Consider the following 19,403-nt stretch of genomic DNA (forward strand, 5'->3'; position numbering starts at 1 on the left):
GAGACTGGTGTTTTGCGGGTACTATTTAATGAAGCTGCCAGTTGAGGACTTTTGAGGCGTCTGTTTCTCAAACTAGACACTCTAATGTACTTGTCCTCTTGCTCAGTTGTGCACCAGGGCCTCCCACTCCTCTTTTTATTCTGGTTAGAGCCAGTTTGCGCTGTTCTGTGAAGGGAGTAGTACACAGCTTTGTACGAGATCTTCAGTTTCTTGGTAATTTCTCACATGGAATAGCCTTCATTTCTCAGAACAAGAATAGACTGACGAGTTTCAGAAGAAAGATCTTTGCTTCTGGCCATTTTGAGCCTGTAATTGAACCCACAAATGCTGATGCTGCAGATACTCAACTAGTCTAAAGAAGGCCAGTTTTATTGCTTCTTTAATCAGAACAACAGTTTTCAGCTGTGCTAACATAATTGCAAAAGGGTTTTCTAATGATCAATTAGCCTTTTAAAATGATAAACTTAGATTAGCTAACACAACGTGCCATTGGAACACAGGAGTGATGGTTGCTGATAATAGGCCTATGTAGATATTCCATAAAATATCAGCCGTTTCCAGCTACAATAGTCATTTACAACATTGACAATGTCTACACTGTATTTCTGATCAAGTTGATGTTATTTTAATGGACAATAAATGTGCTTTTCTTTCAAAAACAAGGACATTTCTAAGTGACCACAAACTTTTGAACGGTAGTGTGTGTATATATATTTATTGTTTTCTTCCGTAACACTACCACCCTTCCCTGAAATACAGTTCTTGGTGAATCAGCACTTGTGGCTTCTCAATAACACTGGGCATGTGATAAGGGCATGTGATAAGGGCATCTGTCTCAATGACATCTGATTTACAGAATTATGGGCAATTCTCTGTTTATTTCCACCCTCTGCTATCTCTGCTAATATAACTGGCAGATCACAGATCCTTCCCAAACATCACTGAGTCACCATGGCCTCTAAAGCAGCTGCTGTGTTGCTGCTGGTTTACCTGTCAGGATCTACATTTGGGATCAAGCTGACTGGAAATGGATACACTGACATTCTGATTGCTATTAACCCTAAGGTGCCTGAGGACCCAGTGCTCATCACACAAATCCAGGTAATAAATTAATGACAAAAAACATTATTTCCCCACTCAACAGGTAATATATATTTTAGGATATTTTGAATGTTATTGAGAGTGATGTTGAATGTAGGATATTGCTGTTTTTGATGTTGAAATTCAAACGCTGTATCTAACCATAGGACAGGCATGCTGTGATTGTTTAACTAATAATGAAAGTAAACCAAAACATTCAATTAGACACCAAAGCTTTTGTTTTATTCTATTTCATTTGTTACTTCAGGAAATGATTAAAGAAGCCTCCAGAAATCTACTCGATGCAACAAAGAAACATTTATATTTCAAGGAAGTCGCAATATTAGTGCCACCTAATTGGAATAAAGGAAATTACTCCAGAGCAAAGACGGAGGTCTACGATAAGGTACTGAGAGAATCTAAAACATGCACATGATGTTGGAGTCCTTTGTGCTCAGTTGAAGTCATCCACCAATGACAGAGAACAATCCTGATTGACATTCTATTAGCTTTTGATTCCTCATCATTACAATTATTTAAATCATTAATTCATAGGAAGATACACCACACCCTACAATAGTATGTGGACACCCATTCAAATTAGTGGATTCAGGTCTTTCAGCCACACCCGTTGCTGACAGGTGTATAAAATCGAGCACACAGAAATGCAATCTCCATAGACAAACATTGGCAGTAGAATGTCCCTACTGAAGAGCTCAGTGACTTTCAGTGTGGCACCGTCATAGGATGCTATCTTTTCAATAAGTCAGTTCGTCCACATACTTTTGACCATGTAGTGTAGATTTCCAGTTATAAACTGGGTGGTTCGAGCCCTGAATGCTGATTGGCTGACAGCTATGGTATATTAGACCCTATACCATGGGTATGACATAACATGTATTTTTACTGCTCTAATTACGTTGGTAACTAGTATATAATAGCAATAAGGCACTTTGGGGGTTTGTGGTATATGGCCAATATACCACGGCTAAAGGCTATATCCAGGCAACTGTAATAGTAACCTCAACCGTAATTGTTAAAATACAACAAGGAAGACATACAATAAACTGTTTTAGTTAAGGGGAAAATTTGACAAAAATGGGCATTTGTCCAAAAATATCAATATATAACTAGACCGGGTAGTCAGAATGTAAATCGGCATGGTATCATCTTTGCAAAATTCTAAAGTATAAGCTTTTTCTAGTAATTACAAACACTTTGAAGTATTATGGTAAAACTCGTTATTTTGTTAATAATTTGCATTGTCTCTGTTATAGGCCAATATAATAATTGATGAGCCAAATAAATTACATGGAGATCAGCCTTACACTCTGCAGTATGGTGAATGTGGATCTGAGGGCCGGTACATTCATTTGACTCCTGACTTCATGCTGAAGGATGATGTCTCTAAATACTATGGACCCAGAGGTTAGAGTCACCTGCCGTAAACTCTATCTCCTGTTACTGTGCAAGACCCAATACAGAAATCCTATTTGTTGAATTTTCCTTCTAAAACTCACTTCCAGGTAAGGTTTTTGTCCATGAATGGGCACACCTAAGATGGGGAGTTTTTGATGAATATAATGAAGAAAAACCATTCTACCTGTCAGGTTCCATAATCGAGGCAACAAGGTAATCTTTATCATTTATACAATTCCATTTTCATATTGTATCCGTTAAAGGGGAATTCCAACATGGCGCATTTCTACATTCTGTAGTGAAAAAACCATTTYATTTCAAAGACTACGAGATACACTGTGATGCGGGGAGCAGGAAAATAACTGGTTTTACTTTTGAAGGCATCATCAAATTGCACTTTTTTAGGACCTCATCTTTTTCAGCACAATCATAGAAATGCTCTATTTATATGTAGAAACTTGTATGGTGCTGGAGATAATGAATATGGGTTGAAAAGGTGTGGAATTCACCTTTAAGTGTCATAATTTGTCCCTAAAACAAGGAGTTTAAAAAGTTGCCTTTGAAAAAAACATTTAAATCAAACACATTTTCAATAGATTCCGTATTGTTTGCGGAACATGGCAAAGGTCCAAGTTAAACTGTACCTGCCCATTTTCATTGTCTGCTATGTCCAGTGAAAAGCATGGCGCACACCAAAGAAAGTTAGTAGATGTGCTGACTAACAGCAAGTAAACTGTTGGCCTGAAGAAGGTACAGTGATGCCGAAACGTTAGCGTTTTACCCAGTAAATAAAACATATGGTAAAGAAATTAACTTTATGTCCTGAATACAAAGTGTTATGATTGGGGCAAATCATACACAACAAATCACTGAGTACAACTATTCATATTTTCAAGCATGGTGGTGGKTGCATCATGCTATGGATTTGCTTGTCATCGGCAATGGAGTTTTTTTTAGGATACAATGAAACGGAATAGAGCAAATCACAGGCAAAATCCTAGTAGAAAACCTGCTTCAGTCGCCTTTCCAACAGACACTGGGAGATAAATTCACCTTTCAGCAGGATAATAACCTAAAACAAAAGGTCAAATATACACTGGAGTTGCTTACCAAGACAACATTGAATGTTCCTGAGAGCCCAAGTTACAGTTTTGACTTAAATAGGTTTGAAAATCTATGGCAAGACATGAAAATGGCTGTCTAGCAATGATCAACATGCAACTTGACAGAGCTTGAAGAATTAAAAAAATAATAATATGCAAATATTGTACAATCCAGGTGTGCAAATCTCTTAGAGACTCACATCTGTAATCCTTGTCGAAGGTGATTCTAACATGTATTGACTCAGGGGTGTGAATACTTATGTAAATTAGATATTTCTGTATGTCATTTTCAATAAATGTGCAAACATTTCTAAAAACGTGTTCACTTCATCAAATCAACGGAATCCATTTTGAATTCAGGCTGTAACACAACAAAATGTGCAATAAGTCAAGGGGAATGAGTACTTTCTGAAGACATTGATTAGTCACTGTCTTTATTTGTATAGCCCATTGTCTATTTATGAGCATTTCATTCAGTTTCCACTATGACATGCATCTACCAACAACTAAATAGTTATTTTTCTTAAATTATTGAGACTTGGAGTCAACCCTAACTGTACATTCAATTTATTGTTAATGTTCATTTCACATTTTTCAGATGTACCATAAACATTACAGGAAAGTACATCCACAAACGTGACCAAAAGGACTGCACCACTGACCCTGTTACTGGGTTATACACCGAAGACTGTGTATTCTATCCTGACACGCAACAGACAACCTCTGCATCTATCATGTACAATCAAGGCCTTAGTGCTGTGAGTATAAGTCTACACAGCCTTTCAACTACCTTGATTTCTACCCAATGTGTTATGTAGTTGTAATGCTCAACTTACCATTTTTAACTGTAATGAAAATACGTTTAAACTAATGACAGAAACGTTTGTGTTGTGTGCACAGGTAAAAMAGTTCTGTACAAAAGAAACTCACAACACTGAGGCTCCAAACATCCAGAACAGACTGTGTGGTAACAGAGGTGTAGAGGAAGTTATCACCTCACTTTCTGTAGATGCCGGTGTGGCAGTTGTGCCAACACCACCAAGTATACTACCCACATTCACTGTGGTGCAGCGACGGCAAAGGGTTGTCTGTCTTGTCCTTGATGTTTCAGGAAGCATGTCTGCAGTAAGTTTTTATGGACTGATTTTTCAAATCAAACCATATTTTCTAAAAACAATTCAAAATCTGACAACGGTAACACAAATTCCTGGTGTTATTGGTGTTTGTGCCCAGGCACGTGTGTGTGTGTGTCTGTGCTTTTGTCTAACTGTACTGCTGCTTGCTAATATTTTCTTTTCCTATAAAGGGTTCTAGAATGTTGAACCTGAGACAAGCGGCAACACTCTTCATACAGAAGATTGTTGAAGACCAAGCTTATGTTGGCATTGTACAATTTACAGCTACGGCTACAATTCGTGAACCATTGACTTTGATTGATGGTAAAGCATCGAAAGATAAGCTTGTAGGCAGTCTGCCACTATCAGCTAATGGAGGCACAGACATTTGTGCAGGTGTTGAGAAAGGTCTGGAGGTAAATACAATACCCATAATCTATATTTATTTGGCACCGTTCATATAATACATTGCAAATTGCTTTAAATGATCACTTAAAATAATACTGGTACATAGTGCTGCAACAATCTGGACAAAAACGTTTGACACATGAATACACATATATAGTACATTTAGAAAGAAACCCATTAAAATTACATTAATATATCATTTCAATAAATCAATTATGCTTATATTAGGTACTTGGAGGAGATGGAGATGGTGCAAGAGGAGATGAAATCATATTATTAACTGATGGGGAATCAAGTATCAACTGTCAAAAACGTGTTAAAGAAAGTGGTGCAACTGTGCACACAATAACTCTTGGGCCAAATGCAAACATAGGAGTAAAAGAATTGTCAGACATATCAGGTAACACAGAGAGCAGTATCTTTCATAAGTATGCATTCTAAATTATATCTGAAATTCCTTCTTACTTGTTAAAATGTTTTACCTAAATATCATCCTTCCTGCTGTAGGTGGTAAATATCACAATGCTGCTGATGGTGTGGTTTCCAATGACCTTGTGGATATTTTTACTTCACACACAACATCTGATGGAAATCTGACCAAGCAGACAATCCAGGTGAGATGAAGATGCAGGGAATTATGATAAACATAATATACTATAAGTGTTTTCAGATATTTGAACATAATCTGTCATTTTTTCCAACAGCTTGAGAGCACTGGATTGGATATGATTGGTTGGTTTAATGGATCTGTATCCATTGACAGGACAATTGGAAACAAGACAAGCTTTTTAGTTATCTATGAAAGAAGTCCACCTGACATCCTTGTTTTAAGCCCCTTGACACAGACCTATGACACATCACATTTCAAACATGATGCTCCTGCTAAGACTTTAACGCTCGATATTGAAGGAACTGCTGAGGTCTGTCTGGTTGTGTTTATTTTATGTGTTCAGCTAGATTCAAAAGTTATATTTTTATGTATTATAGTTGTGTGTATTATTTTTCCCATTACTACAAGTTACTAATTTAGCCATTTCAGTTGTTCAATGTGGACCATATTATGCATTACTACAATTTCACTAGATTGAATGGTGATGATATTATTTACAATTGTAGACTGGAAAGTGGAAATACAGTCTACTAAATAAAGAGTCAGCCGCCCAATCTATGTCAATGACTGTGACAAGTCATGCTGTCAGCGAAGCTATATCACCAGTCATGGTCAAAACCCACATGAGCCAACTGTCCAGCAACGGCAGCAAACCCATGTTGGTGTATGCAGAGGTCAACCAGAAAGGTGTTCCAGTGGTTCTGGCAGATGTGATGGCCACACTAACGTCTGATAGGGGAGTCAAGCATGAGCTGAAACTGCAAGATAATGGAGCAGGTGATGTAGAGCCACAATACATATGATTTAGAACCAAAATGGAGTAGGTGTTACAAAAACGATTATTTATTTAAGTTTTAAGATGAAATCCTATTTTTTCAGGTGCTGATGCTTTCAGACATGATGGCATCTATTCCAGTTACTTCACTAAACTAACAACAGGAAAATACAGCTTGAAAGTGAAAGTACATAACAATGATGGCATGGCCAGATTCTCCCTCAGGAGACACAGTGGAGCACTTTACATACCTGGATATGTGGTTAATGGTACAGTACATTCCATCTGAAACTGTGTTTTTCATTCATGAACTGGCGGCAGGTAGCCTTGTGGTTGGAGTGTTGGGCTAGTAACCGAAAGGTTGCTAGATTGAATCCCTGAGCTGACAAGGTAAAAATCTGTTGTTCTGCTCCTGAACAAGGCAGTTAACCCACTGTTCCTAGGCCATCATTTTAAATAAGAATTTGTTCTTAACTGACTTGCCTAGTTAAATAAAGGTTAAATAAATAAAAATGATGATACCATATTATGTATATACCAAAACATATTTAATTTGATGGATCAGTACCCATACCTATTCTCAACAACGAGCCTTATAAGGATCAAGGGTATGATTTGGGAGTTGGGATTGTAAGAATAGGTATGCATTCATACGTTTGATGACTTTGTCTTCCTAGGGCAAGTAGTGATGAATCCCCCAAAGCCCCCAGTCAGTGAGGACGACCTGCAGGCTGATGTGGGCAGCTTCAGCAGGACAGCCATAGGAGAGAGCTTCTCAGTCAGTCTCCCACCTGGTGTCCCCCCTCCAAATTTCCCCCCTAACAAAATCACAGACCTGAATGCAGAGATAGAGGCAGACAAAGTGCTGCTCACCTGGACTGCACCTGGGGAAGACATGGACCAAGGCACAGGTACAAAAATGTATAAATAATGAGCATCTCAACAACAAGTTGTGGATATATTTCCAGACTTTTTTGCTTAGATTAAAATCTGTAATGTAGGCCTAATATTCACAAAATATGAAAAACAATAACACTGCAACACCGACATGTACAGTATTTCACCAATCGTTAAATTTCATATGACATGGGGTGCAAAATGCTAACAATCAGATAATCAGTGTGCTGTCTTGGTGTATATTTACATTTATTTACTTGCCATTTCTATTTTTCAGCAACGGCCTATGAGATCCGTTTTAGTGAAGATTCGGACCTACTCAGATCGAACTTCAGTACCGCTCATCTTGTCACATACAACCTCTCACCAAAGAAGGCAGGCTCCCCAGAGAAGCTCTCTTTCACTCTCTTCTCAGTCATCAAAAACGGCACCACTCTGTTCTTTGCAGCAAAAGCAGAAGACAAATCTTTCCTGAAATCTGAAACATCCAACATTATTCAAGTGACCAAGATTGTTCCCAAAGCTCCTGTTCCTTCTCCAACTGATGCTCCTGGGGGGCCTGATACATCAGGCGCTGGTGTGAACATTACTGCTATAGTCATATCAGTCACCACAGTAACCATGGTGGCTTGTCTGATTGCTAGTGTGACAATGTGTTCAATTAAATCAAGGAGAGTTAATCATGCTTAAAACAAATGATGATGATGAGTAAATGTAGCTGCAGCTCATTGCACTGAATCATAGCAAACCTTCCTGTGTTTTTGATTAACACTAAAAAAAACATATGAAGTAGAGGGAAATAAATGATCTTATCTACCATTCTTTGTTTTTTAAATAGCTGAAAGGTTAGAATGAGATCATAGCTAACCAAATTAAATTGATTGTGCTATAATAGATTGATTAGACTGTTTCTCTTAAGATCTCTTTTAAAGCTTTGTGTTTGTGTATTAACCATTATGTGTTTACAATGAAGAACATGTTCTGTTAAGGTACAATATGTAAGATTTATCATAAAATTGATTGACATTAATGTGTATTATGTCATGACTGGCCTCCTCGGGTCAGGTTACCGTGGACCACAAACCTACAGAGAGATCTCTCACACCCACCAGAGGGGAAGAGATCGAGAGGTATGGATATGGGGGGGGGTTTATGACACCTCACGCCCATTGTAAATCTAATGCAGCAGACACAATTCCTTTGTCCTCTCACTATGGAGAACCGGCCTCAGAACATTAACATGCAATAAATGGACTTTGGGACAAAAGGTTTCGTCAGCCACAATGGTGGTAATGACGATAGATGGAATAGGAAAATGAATGTCGTTTTTGTTACGTTATTAAAAGGTAAAGGACGATGTTATAACGAAAACATTGTAACTTTAAGAGTTTTCCTAGTATATGCTGGATGTTTGCATATTGTACGTTGTGTGGAAAATGTCCAGATCAAAGAGAATGGTTTTGTAAAGATGAAATGTGAAGTTAGTTGTCTAAATTGGATCTGAGTTCGTTGTCTAAATTGGATCTGAGTTGTCTAAATTGGATCTGAGTTAGTTGTATAAAATGAATCCGGTCACCATCTCCATCGAATCGTGTGTCTACACTGCTTTCATTCCTACGCTGTGAGCCCTGAGCTACAGGGCTGGCTGTTCTCAAAATACCCCTTTAAGAACAAGGGCGAGGAAACAGACCACTAAGACAAAGGACACTGACATGAGGACAACCAGAGAGTTACATACCCTGTAACCAGAGAAGTGCGTCATCAGAGAAGCCGAAACGGTCCACGCAGAGATCCCCATCGGAGACCTTTAACACGTAATTACATCATTATATTCTGACCCATGAGAGCGGCAGTTCGCGGCAAGGTTAGGGTTAAAATAATCATAGCTGACAAATGCACCCTAGTGTATTTTTCTCGTGTACTCTCTCTTTCTCTCTCTTTTTAAATCCCCATTTTGTGTAATGTGTCATATTGTGTTGGCCCGCTGGGGACCGGTTCATCGTACTAAATTCTAATCAATAGCCTAGACTGTATGTTTGTGTATGTGTATCTAATATTATCATTTTAGCTTGTTGTAAATAAATAATCAACTCAGTTGGTGTGGTACGGACTCATTGGTGGGACTCAGGATTGTGCAGATTCACGGATTATGCAACGTTCAGAATGAGACTGTAGAGGAAATTGATTAAGTAGTGACTGTTGTAAAATCGATATTCTGATKTTTTTTGAGTTAATTTGGAAAATAGAAACTCAATAAAACCAGACTTTCCCATGATGCCCTAGGTTAATGAGTTAATAATTACCTGATTCATTTAATCACGTAGTTATATGTGCCCGGCTTTGCCACCCCGTAGAGGTGGCCCTGGATTAATGTGCATGAACTATACTTAATCTAACTCAATATTTTTTTCAATGTGGAACTGAACATTTTTTGTTGGACAAAAACTATTATTATTTTGAGTTAGATCTACTAGCTAAGACAATTATTTTATGTCCTTAAAAGACAAGTTAAATCAATGCAGAACGTTTCTTTCAGACTTTTGCTGTAACGTTCGTTCTCCTCCTCGTCTGAGGAGGAGCAAGGATCGGACCAATATGCAGCGAGGTATGAAGACATAATGATTTATTTAAATAATAATAACGAAGACGAAAAACACTTAATAAACTACAAAACAATAAACGACGTTACAAGACCTGAACATGTGAATTTACAGACAACGAAGAACGCAATGAACAGGAACAGACTAACAAACGAAACGAAACAGCCCCGTGTGGTACAAACACTGACACAGGAACAATCACCCACCAACAAACAGTGAGAACAGCCTACCTTAATATGGTTCTCAATCAGAGGAAACGTAAAACACCTGCCGCTGATTGAGAACCATATCAGGCGAATTAACAATGAACCTAAACATAGAAACACATAACATAGAATGCCCACCCCAACTCACGCCCTGACCATACTAAACAAATACAAAACAAGGGAAAACAGGTCAGGAACGTGACATTTGCCTTTGTTGTTTTTTAAAAAGTAAATTCAAAAAACAATTTGCCAACTAAATGGTTCCCTGCATTTGGTCCGTTCACAAAATACTGTAAAGCCAAGTCTCTGTTTGTATAAATAACATTTAGCTCATCGGGCAATGTATCACTTGGTCATTATGGACAAACAGTACAGTTCACCAACAGTACGTTCTAACTGCTGTATGTAATCTCCAACTTTCCTCTAAAACATTGATAGAGATACTTGCTGAATTAGGTCTACAAGAAATTAACAATCTGACTTTACAGATAGGAACACCTCCTTATAATGGCAAGGTTTACAAAAAAAGCATTGTTTTAGCAGAGTGAATGATTGGCGATCCGCCTCATCCAGCAAAACCTCTCATGGAAACAGATCCCCTTTGGTGTTTATCAGAAGTATCAACTTAATCACGTTGATGTATACTTTATCATCCCAAGCTTGGGAAATTATATTAGCTCAACTCTATTTTGCCAACTCCACAGAAATGGAGATATAAAGAGACAAACCAAAGCTCTACTCACATCTCTGAGTCCACCACCATGGCCTCTAAAGCAGRMSCTGTGTTGCTGCTGGTTTTCCTGTCAGGATCTACATTTGGGATCAAGCTGGAAGGAAATGGTACACAGACATTATGATTGCTATTAACCCTGCAGTTCCTGAGGACTCAATACTTGTCCCACAAATCAAGGTTAAAAAAGTACTGAATTGAGGATGGATTAGTAGTTAGTAAATCAATAGTTAGTCATGTATATATTTATGATATTTATGATATAAATCAAATTATAAGAAGACAACTGTGTGATCAATCATTGTTGAAGTAAAGCCCTTTTGGGCAATAAAATGTTTTGGAAAGCATCATGTGAGAAATCATAAGTACTAGTAATCTTCTTATTCTTAACATCATAGAACTGATCTTCTTCATGAACTCAGAAAAAAAAAGTCCTCTCACTGTCAACTGGGTTTATTTTCAGCAAACTTAACATGTGTAAATATTTGTATGAACATAACAAGACTCAACAACTGAGACCGTAGAAAGGCCTCTTTAGTGTCCTAAGTTTACATAACTGTGACCTTAATTGCCTACTGTCTGTAACCTGTTAGTGTCTTAACAACCATTCCACAGGTGCATGTTCATTAATTGTTTATGGTTCATTGAACAAGCATGGGAAACAGTGTTTAAATCCTTCACAATGAATCCTTCACAATGAATTTTTACAAATTATKTTTGAAAGACAGGGTCCTGAAAAAGGGACGTTTCTTTTTTTGCTGAGTTTATTTAAGATGTCCATTTCGAGACTGCACCAAGATGGCAGGAAATGTTTGGGACAGAGTAAAACTATCATCACTAAACAATTGCGTAATGCATAAACAGTGCTTATTATACACTACATGGCTCGTCAAACATCTCATTCCAAAATCATGGGTATTAATATGGAGTTGGTCCCCCCTTTGCTGCTATAACAGCCTCCACTCTTCTGGGAAGGAGTCCCACTAGATGTTGGAACATTGCTGAGGGGACTTTCTTCCATTCAGCCACAAGAGCATTAGTGAGGTCGGGCTTGCTGTAGCGTTAAGATTTCCCTTCACTGGAACTAAGGGGCCTGAACCATGAAAATCAGCCCCAGACTAATATTCCTCCTCCACCAAACGTGACATTTGACACTATGCATTGGGGCAGGTAGCATTCTCCTGGTATCTGCCAAACACAGATTTGTCCATCGGAATGCCAGATGGTGAAGCGTGATTCATCACTCCAGAGAACGCATTTCCACCTCTTCAGAGTCCAATGGTGGCGAGCGTTACACAACTCCAGCCGACGCTTGGCATAGCGCTTGGTGATCATAGGCTTGTGTGCGGCTGCTTGGCCATGGAAACCCATTTCATGAAGCTCCTGACAAACAGTTATTGTGCTGAAGTTGCTTCCAGAGGAAGTTTGGAACTCGGGCCTGAGTGTTGCAACCGAGGATAGACGATTTTTACGCGATATGGGCTTCATTACTCGGCAGTCTTTTTCTATGAGCTTGGGTGGCATACCACTTCGTTACTGCTCCTAGACGTTTCCACTTCACAATAACAGCACTTACAGTTGATCGGGGCAGCTCTAGCAGGGCAGAAATGTGATAAACCGACTTGTTGGAAAAGTGGCATCCTATGACAGTGCACGTTGAAAGTCCCTGAGCTCTTCAGTAAGGCCATTCTACTGACAATGTTTGTCTATGGAGACTGCATGGCTGTGTGCTCGATTTTATTCACCTGTCAGCAATGGATGTAGCTGAAAAAGCTGAATCCACTAAATTGAAGGGGTGTCCACATACTTTTGTAATAATATTGTGTAACTATTCAGCCCCCTTGGATTTTATTGTGTTACAAAGTGGGATTAAAATGAAATTAATTGTGTATTTTCTGTCAATGATCTACACCAAGTACTCTATTGTCAAAGTGATTTTTTCCCCCTAACATTTGTAAAAAATTTAAGAATATTGAAACGCGAATATTGATCAATACAAGAAACACCTTTGGCAGCAATTACAGATTTAAGTGTAATGGCTTTGAACACCTGGATTGTGCAATATTTACTGTTTTTAAAATGAACATTGGCCTTATGCTGAAATCCCTGAGAGGTTTCCTTCCTTTCTGTCCACTCACTTAGGAAGAACTCCTTTATCTTTGTTGTGACTGGGTGTATTGATACACTATCCAAAACCTAATAAATACATTTACCATGGTCAAAGGGATATTAAGTGTCAGTTGTTGTTTTTTCTGCCCATTTACCATTGATGCCCTTCTTTGCAAGGCATTGTAAAAGCTCTGTGGTCTGTATGTGGGTGAATCTGTGCTTGAAATTCACAACTGTTTGTGGGGGTTACAGAGATGGGGTAGTAAACAAAATGAATGTTAACCCTTATTAATGCACACAGAGTGAACCCATGCAACTTATGTGATTTTTTAAAGAAAATGTTTAATATACAGTACCTGTCAAAAGTTTGGACACACCTACTCATTCAAGGGTTTTTCTTTATTTTCACCATTTTCTACATTGTAGAATAATTATGAAATAACACATATGGAGTGAAGTAGTAACCAAAAAAATGCTCAAATAATCTACTTCTACAAAGTAGCCACCCTTTGCCTTGATGACAGCTTTGCACACTCTTGGCATTCTCTCAACCAGCTTAACCTGGAATGCTTATCCAACCAGCTTGAAGGAGTTTCCACATATGCTGAGCACTTGTTGGCTGCTTTTCCTACACTCTGCGTTCCAACTCATCCCAAACCATCTCAATTGGGTTGAGGTTGGGTGATTGTGGAGGCCAGGTCATCTGATGCAGCACTCCAGCACTAACCTTCTTATTCAAACAGCCCTTACACCGCCTGGAGGTGTGGTGGGTCATTGTCCTGTTGAAAAACAAATGATAGTCCCACTAAGCACAAACCAGATGGGATGGCGTTTCCCTGCAGAATACTGTGGTAGCCATGCTGGTTAAGTGTGCCTTGAATTCTAAATAAATCACCAACAGTGTCACCAGCAAAGCACCCCCACACCGTCACACCTCTTCCTCCATGCTTCATGGTGGGAACCACACACGCACATACTCTGCGTCTCACAAAGACATGGCGTTTGGAACCAAAAATCAAACATTTCTCAAAATCTCAGATTTCCACCGGTCTAATGTCCATTGCTCATGTTTCTTGGCCCAAGTCTCTTCTTCTTATTGATGTCCTTTAGTAGTGGTTTCTTTGCAGCAATTCGACCATGATTCACGCAGTCTCCTCTGAACAGTTAATGTTGAGATGTGTCTGTTACTTGAACTCAGTGAGGTGCTTTAGATACAAATAGAGCCGTTTGGTGTGTGTGTTGCCCATAGAAGTTGCCCTGGTGTTGCGTATCTGATAACGTCAGGATGTCTTAGGAGATGGTAAAGTCAGTGATTACATTTCTAGTGCTAGGACACGATCCAGCTACTTATAGAAAGTTGACAAATAGACACGTTGGGCCAAACATGCTATTTCTGTCTCTCGTGTTTCAGAACCGGGTAGACTCGATCATTATTAATTTCTCGAGTGAGGACATAGGGCCAGGCGATTGAAATTTMAGGATATATTAGCTTGACCAAGCGATAATCCTCTGTCCCTCGTGTTTTCAGTAGCGTGAGTAGACCACGGTGTATTTCGTTTTCCGGTTTTCCGGTTTCCGCGTTCCGGTTAGAACATCACGAAAAGAACGCCGAAAAGGGTTTTAACGTAAAGATGTTATTAGTAAAATCGTTCACTTGCTTAATAAGGGGAACCTATTTGGTGCTTGAAAGTGATATTTCTGTACAAATAGGATTAGCTGGGCACAAGATGCTAATCTAACAAAGAGAAAGCAGTAATTTTTTCCATTGTTCACAAGGTGACACCCTGTGCCTGGGAAAACGGAAGTTCCGACTCCTTTGGACTCCCGTTTGAGTTCAGCTTTCTGCGATCAGTGGTYAAGAATCGGCAGTAATATTTTTWAATTAAAAAAATGTGTTCTATGTGACATTGACCATATGCTCACGTCTATTGAAACAGGGTTCATTGTATCTTATGCAACCAATTTAAAATTATTGTATATCGGTCTCATTCAATTTCAACTAAAGGTAAACTTGCCAGACTTACCTTTTCAGGTGGATCTTTTAAGTAATATCCAAATTGATTGGTTTTCTACAAATGAGACTATTTAAACTTTTCCACATTAAGCTGGATCAATAGTGTTGTCAGGTTAATTAAAGTTTAATTCCCAAATTGCCTATACATGTTTGATTTATCATTGACATTAGTTTCGCGGAAATCCAATGTGGCTTCGGCCTTAGGGATAAGTGACCCTAAGTGTATTTTATATATATATATACAATTTATACATACAGTTGAAGTCGGAAGTTTAAATACACTTAGGTTGGAGTCAGTAAAACTCGTTTCTCAACCACTCCACATATTTCTTGTTAACAAACTATAGTTTTGGCAAGACGGTTAGGACATCTACTTTATGCATGACACAAGTAATTTTTTCTGTTTACTGACTATATATATATACACACACACACAGACACACACAATTTAATAAACTAATCAGAATAGCAAATACAATTTGAATTACAACCCCTTGATAAATCCATAAGGAAATAATTGTATCCCATAACGGAATTCAAGGAATAGTCAAATAGACTAGAGATAGGTTTCTTTCACACTACTGATGCATTGTTGTGTGTGAGTAGCTCACCCACCCCTCCTTCTGTGCTTTCTTCACAGTCTCTTTCCTTCTCATCCGTCTGAATCAGAATTAGAACTATTGATCAATTACAAAGGGTAAAGAAAAAAAGGTCAGGGATATAAATACAAATCTGGTGAGATTTGTGTCAACAATACACTTCTTCATACTTCACAATACTTGGTAGTGGACATTCCATCAGTTCTAGGATTTAGTTAGTTTTCACTATGCTACATCTTAATCAGTCCTAAAAATTCTCAATCTTAATTACTTATAAAAGTGTAATATTTGGTACTACTAGGCCTGTGTACCTCCCTCTCTTTTTTCATGTAGTTTACTCGATGCATATACTTAATCATACTGGAGACACATCAGATTATATAGAGTCCCATTAAGAGACGTAGTTGGATAAAGAGAGATGAAATTGTATGTGTGTATAATGGGTTACTAGAGATTTGATAAAGTAACAATAAAAAAGAATACAATATACATAAACTCAGCAAAAAAAGAAATGTCCTCTCCCTGTCAACTGCGTTTATTTTCAGCAAACTTAACATGTGTTTGTATTTGTATGAACATAACAAGATTCAACAACTGAGACATAAACTGAACAAGTTCTACAGACATGTGACTAACAGAAATTGATTAATGTGTCCCTGAACAAAAGGGGGGTGAAAATCAAAAGTAACAGTCAGTATCTGGTGTGGCCACCAGCTGCATTAAGTACAGCAGTGCATCTCCTCCTCATGGACTGCACCAGATTTGCCAGTTCTTGCTGTGAGATGTTACCCCATTCGTCCACTAAGGCACCAAGTTCCCAAACATTTCTGGGGGGAATGGCCCTAGCCCTCACCCTCCGATACAACAGGTCCCAGTCGTGCTCAATGTGATTGAGATCCGGGCTCTTCGCTGGCCATGGCAGAACACTGTCAGGAAGGGTACCACATGAGGGAGGAGGATGTCTTCCCTGTAAGGCACAGCATTGAGATTGCCTGCAATGACAACAAGCTCAGTCCGATGATGCTGTGACACACTGCCCCAGACCATGACGGACACTCCACCTCCAAATTGATCCCGCTCCAGAGTACAGGCCTCGGTGTAACGCTCATTCCTTCGACGATAAACACGAATCCGACCATCACCCCCGGTGAGACAAAACCACGACTCGTCAGTGAAGAGCACTTTTTGCCAGTCCTGTCTGGTCCAGCGACTGTGGGCTTGTACCCATAGGTGACGTTGTTGCCGGTGATGTCTGGTGAGGACCTGCCTTACAACAGGCCTACAAGCCCTCAGTCCAGCCTCTCTCAGCCTATTGCGGACAGTCTGAGCACTGATGGAGGGATTGTGCGTTCCTGGTGTGACTCGGGCAGTTGTTGTTGCCATCCTGTACCTGTCCCGGATGTGTGATGTTCGGATGTACCGATCCTGTGCAGGTGTTGTTACACGTGGTCTGCCACTGCGATGATGATCAGCTGTCCGTCCTGTCTCCCTGTAGCGCTGTCTTAGGCGTCTCACAGTACGGACATTGCAATTTATTGCCCTGGCCACATCTGCAGTCCTCATGCCTCCTTGCAGCATGCCTAAGGCACATTCACGCAGATGAGCAGTGACCCTGGGCATCTTTCTTTTGGTGTTTTTCAGAGTCAGTAGAAAGGCCTCTTTAGTGTCCTATGTTTTCATAACTGTGACATTAATTGCCTACTGTTAGTGTCTTAACGGCCATTCCACAGGTGCATGTTCATTAATTGTTTATGGTTCATTGAACAAGCATGGGAAACAGTATTCAAACCCTTTACAATGAAGATCTGTGAAGTTATTTGGATTTTTACGAATTGTCTTTGAAAGACAGGGTCCTGAAAAAGGGACCTTTCTTTTTGCTGAGTTTATATATATATATTATACACACACATACAACTTTCTCACCCACACGTAGTTGTACGGAAGTGGTGTACAACTATTCTGAAAATGTTCGGYGTGGTCCCTTTATGGAACATTTGATAAAGACAGGTCTGGGAAATAAAGTATCAATAAAAGACAAAGATTGTTGCATTTTCTATGCTTTTAAAACAGCTTCCAACAAGAAATATAACTGCCCCAACTTGTTAAACTTGTTAGGTAGAGACTTGTTGACTAAACTTAATGCTACAATATATTGCACCCCTGATGGAGTGCTCTTTGACATCCCAAATGATGAGGTCTTGACCAATGTGTAAGTAGGCAAATGAATCCACTCCCCCAGGAGGAGTGGGGGTCTGACACTGCCTCCCAGTCTATTCTGAACCACTCCCCCAGGAGGAGTGGGGGTCTAACACTGCCTCCCAGTCTATTCTGAACCACTCCCCCAGGAGGAGTGGGGGTCTGACACTGCCTCCCAGTCTATTCTGATCCACTCCCCCAGGAGGAGTGGGGGTCTGACACTGCCTCCCAGTCTATTCTGAACCACTCCCCCAGGAGGAGTGGGGGTCTGACACTGCCTCCCAGGCCATCCAGTTCTATCTGAACCAAACCCCACAGGAGAGGTGGGGTCTAACACTGCATCCCATCTATTCTGAACACAACTCCCCCAGGAGGAGTGGGGGTCTGACATTGCCTCCAGTCTATTCTGATCCACTCCCCCAGGAGGAGTGGGGTCCTACACTGCCTCCCAGTCTTTTCTGAACACTCACCAGGAGGAGTGGCGGGTCTGACAACCTGCCTCCCAGTCTATTTCTGAACCACTCCCCAGGAGAGTGGGGGTCTGACACTGCCTCCCAGTCTATTCTGAACTACTCCCCCAGGAGGAGTGGGGGCTGACACTGCCTCCCAGTCTATTCCTGAACACTCCCCAGGAGGATGGGGTCTAACACTGCCTCCCAGTCTATTCTGAACCACTCCCCAAGGAGGATGGGGGTCTCACCCTGCTGTCCAGTCTATTCTGAACCATCCCCCAGGAGGAGTGGGGGTCTGACAACTGCCCTAGTCTATTCTGAACCACTCCCCAGGAGGAGTGGGTCTGACACTGCCTCCCAGTCTATTCTGACCAATCCCCCAGGAGGAGTGGGGTCTGACACTGCCTCCCAGTATATTCTGACTACTCCCCCAGGAGAGTGGGTGGGTCTGACACTGCCTGCCCAGTCTATTCTGAACTACTCCCCCAGGAGAGTGGGTCTGACACTGCCTCCCAGATCTATTCTGAATACTCCCCAGGAGGAGTGGGGGTCTAACACTGCCTCGCCAGTCTATTCTGAACCAATCCCCCCAGAGGAGTGGGGGTCTACACACTGCCTCCCAGTCTATTCTGAACCACTCCCCAGGGGAGTGGGGGTCTAACACTGCCTCCCAGTCTATTTCTGAACTACCTCCACGCGAGGAGTGGGGGTCTAACACTTGCCTCCCCAGTCCTATTCTGAACCACTCCCCCAGGAGGAGTGGGGGTCTAACACTGACGATCCCAGTCTATTTCTGAACTACTCCCCCAGGAGGAGTGGGGTCTAACTGCTCCCAGTCTATTCTGAACACTCCCCAGGAGGAGTGGGGGTCTACCACTGCCTCCCAGTCTATTCTGAACTACTCCCCAGGAGGAGTGGGGGTCTAACACTTGCCTCCCAGGTCTATTCTGACCACTACCCCAGGTAGGATGGGGGTCTGAACACTGCCCCAGTCCTATTCTGAACTACTCCCCAGGAGGATGGGGGTCTGAACATGCTGGCTTCCCAGTCTAATTCTGGAACTACTCACCCAGGAGGAGTGGGGTCCTAA

General features: G+C 40.5%; 1 protein-coding gene across 1 annotated transcript; it reads left to right on the forward strand.

Moving 5' to 3' along the window:
* The first annotated feature begins 854 nt into the window (after window positions 1-854).
* Window positions 855-9,502, forward strand: LOC111975309 (calcium-activated chloride channel regulator 1). Its single transcript, XM_024003518.2, has 14 exons — window positions 855-1,101; window positions 1,349-1,486; window positions 2,358-2,508; window positions 2,607-2,712; window positions 4,201-4,360; window positions 4,503-4,727; window positions 4,909-5,133; window positions 5,354-5,525; window positions 5,633-5,739; window positions 5,830-6,045; window positions 6,242-6,512; window positions 6,615-6,779; window positions 7,188-7,421; window positions 7,685-9,502. The coding sequence occupies exons 1-14, from the start codon at window positions 952-954 to the stop codon at window positions 8,095-8,097; spliced, it is 2,733 nt and encodes a 910-aa protein (XP_023859286.1). The 5' UTR covers window positions 855-951; the 3' UTR covers window positions 8,098-9,502.
* Window positions 9,503-19,403: the final 9,901 nt, after the last annotated feature.

Source organism: Salvelinus sp. IW2-2015, linkage group LG16 (genome assembly GCF_002910315.2).
Source record: "Salvelinus sp. IW2-2015 linkage group LG16, ASM291031v2, whole genome shotgun sequence".
Classification (NCBI taxonomy): domain Eukaryota; kingdom Metazoa; phylum Chordata; class Actinopteri; order Salmoniformes; family Salmonidae; genus Salvelinus; species Salvelinus sp. IW2-2015.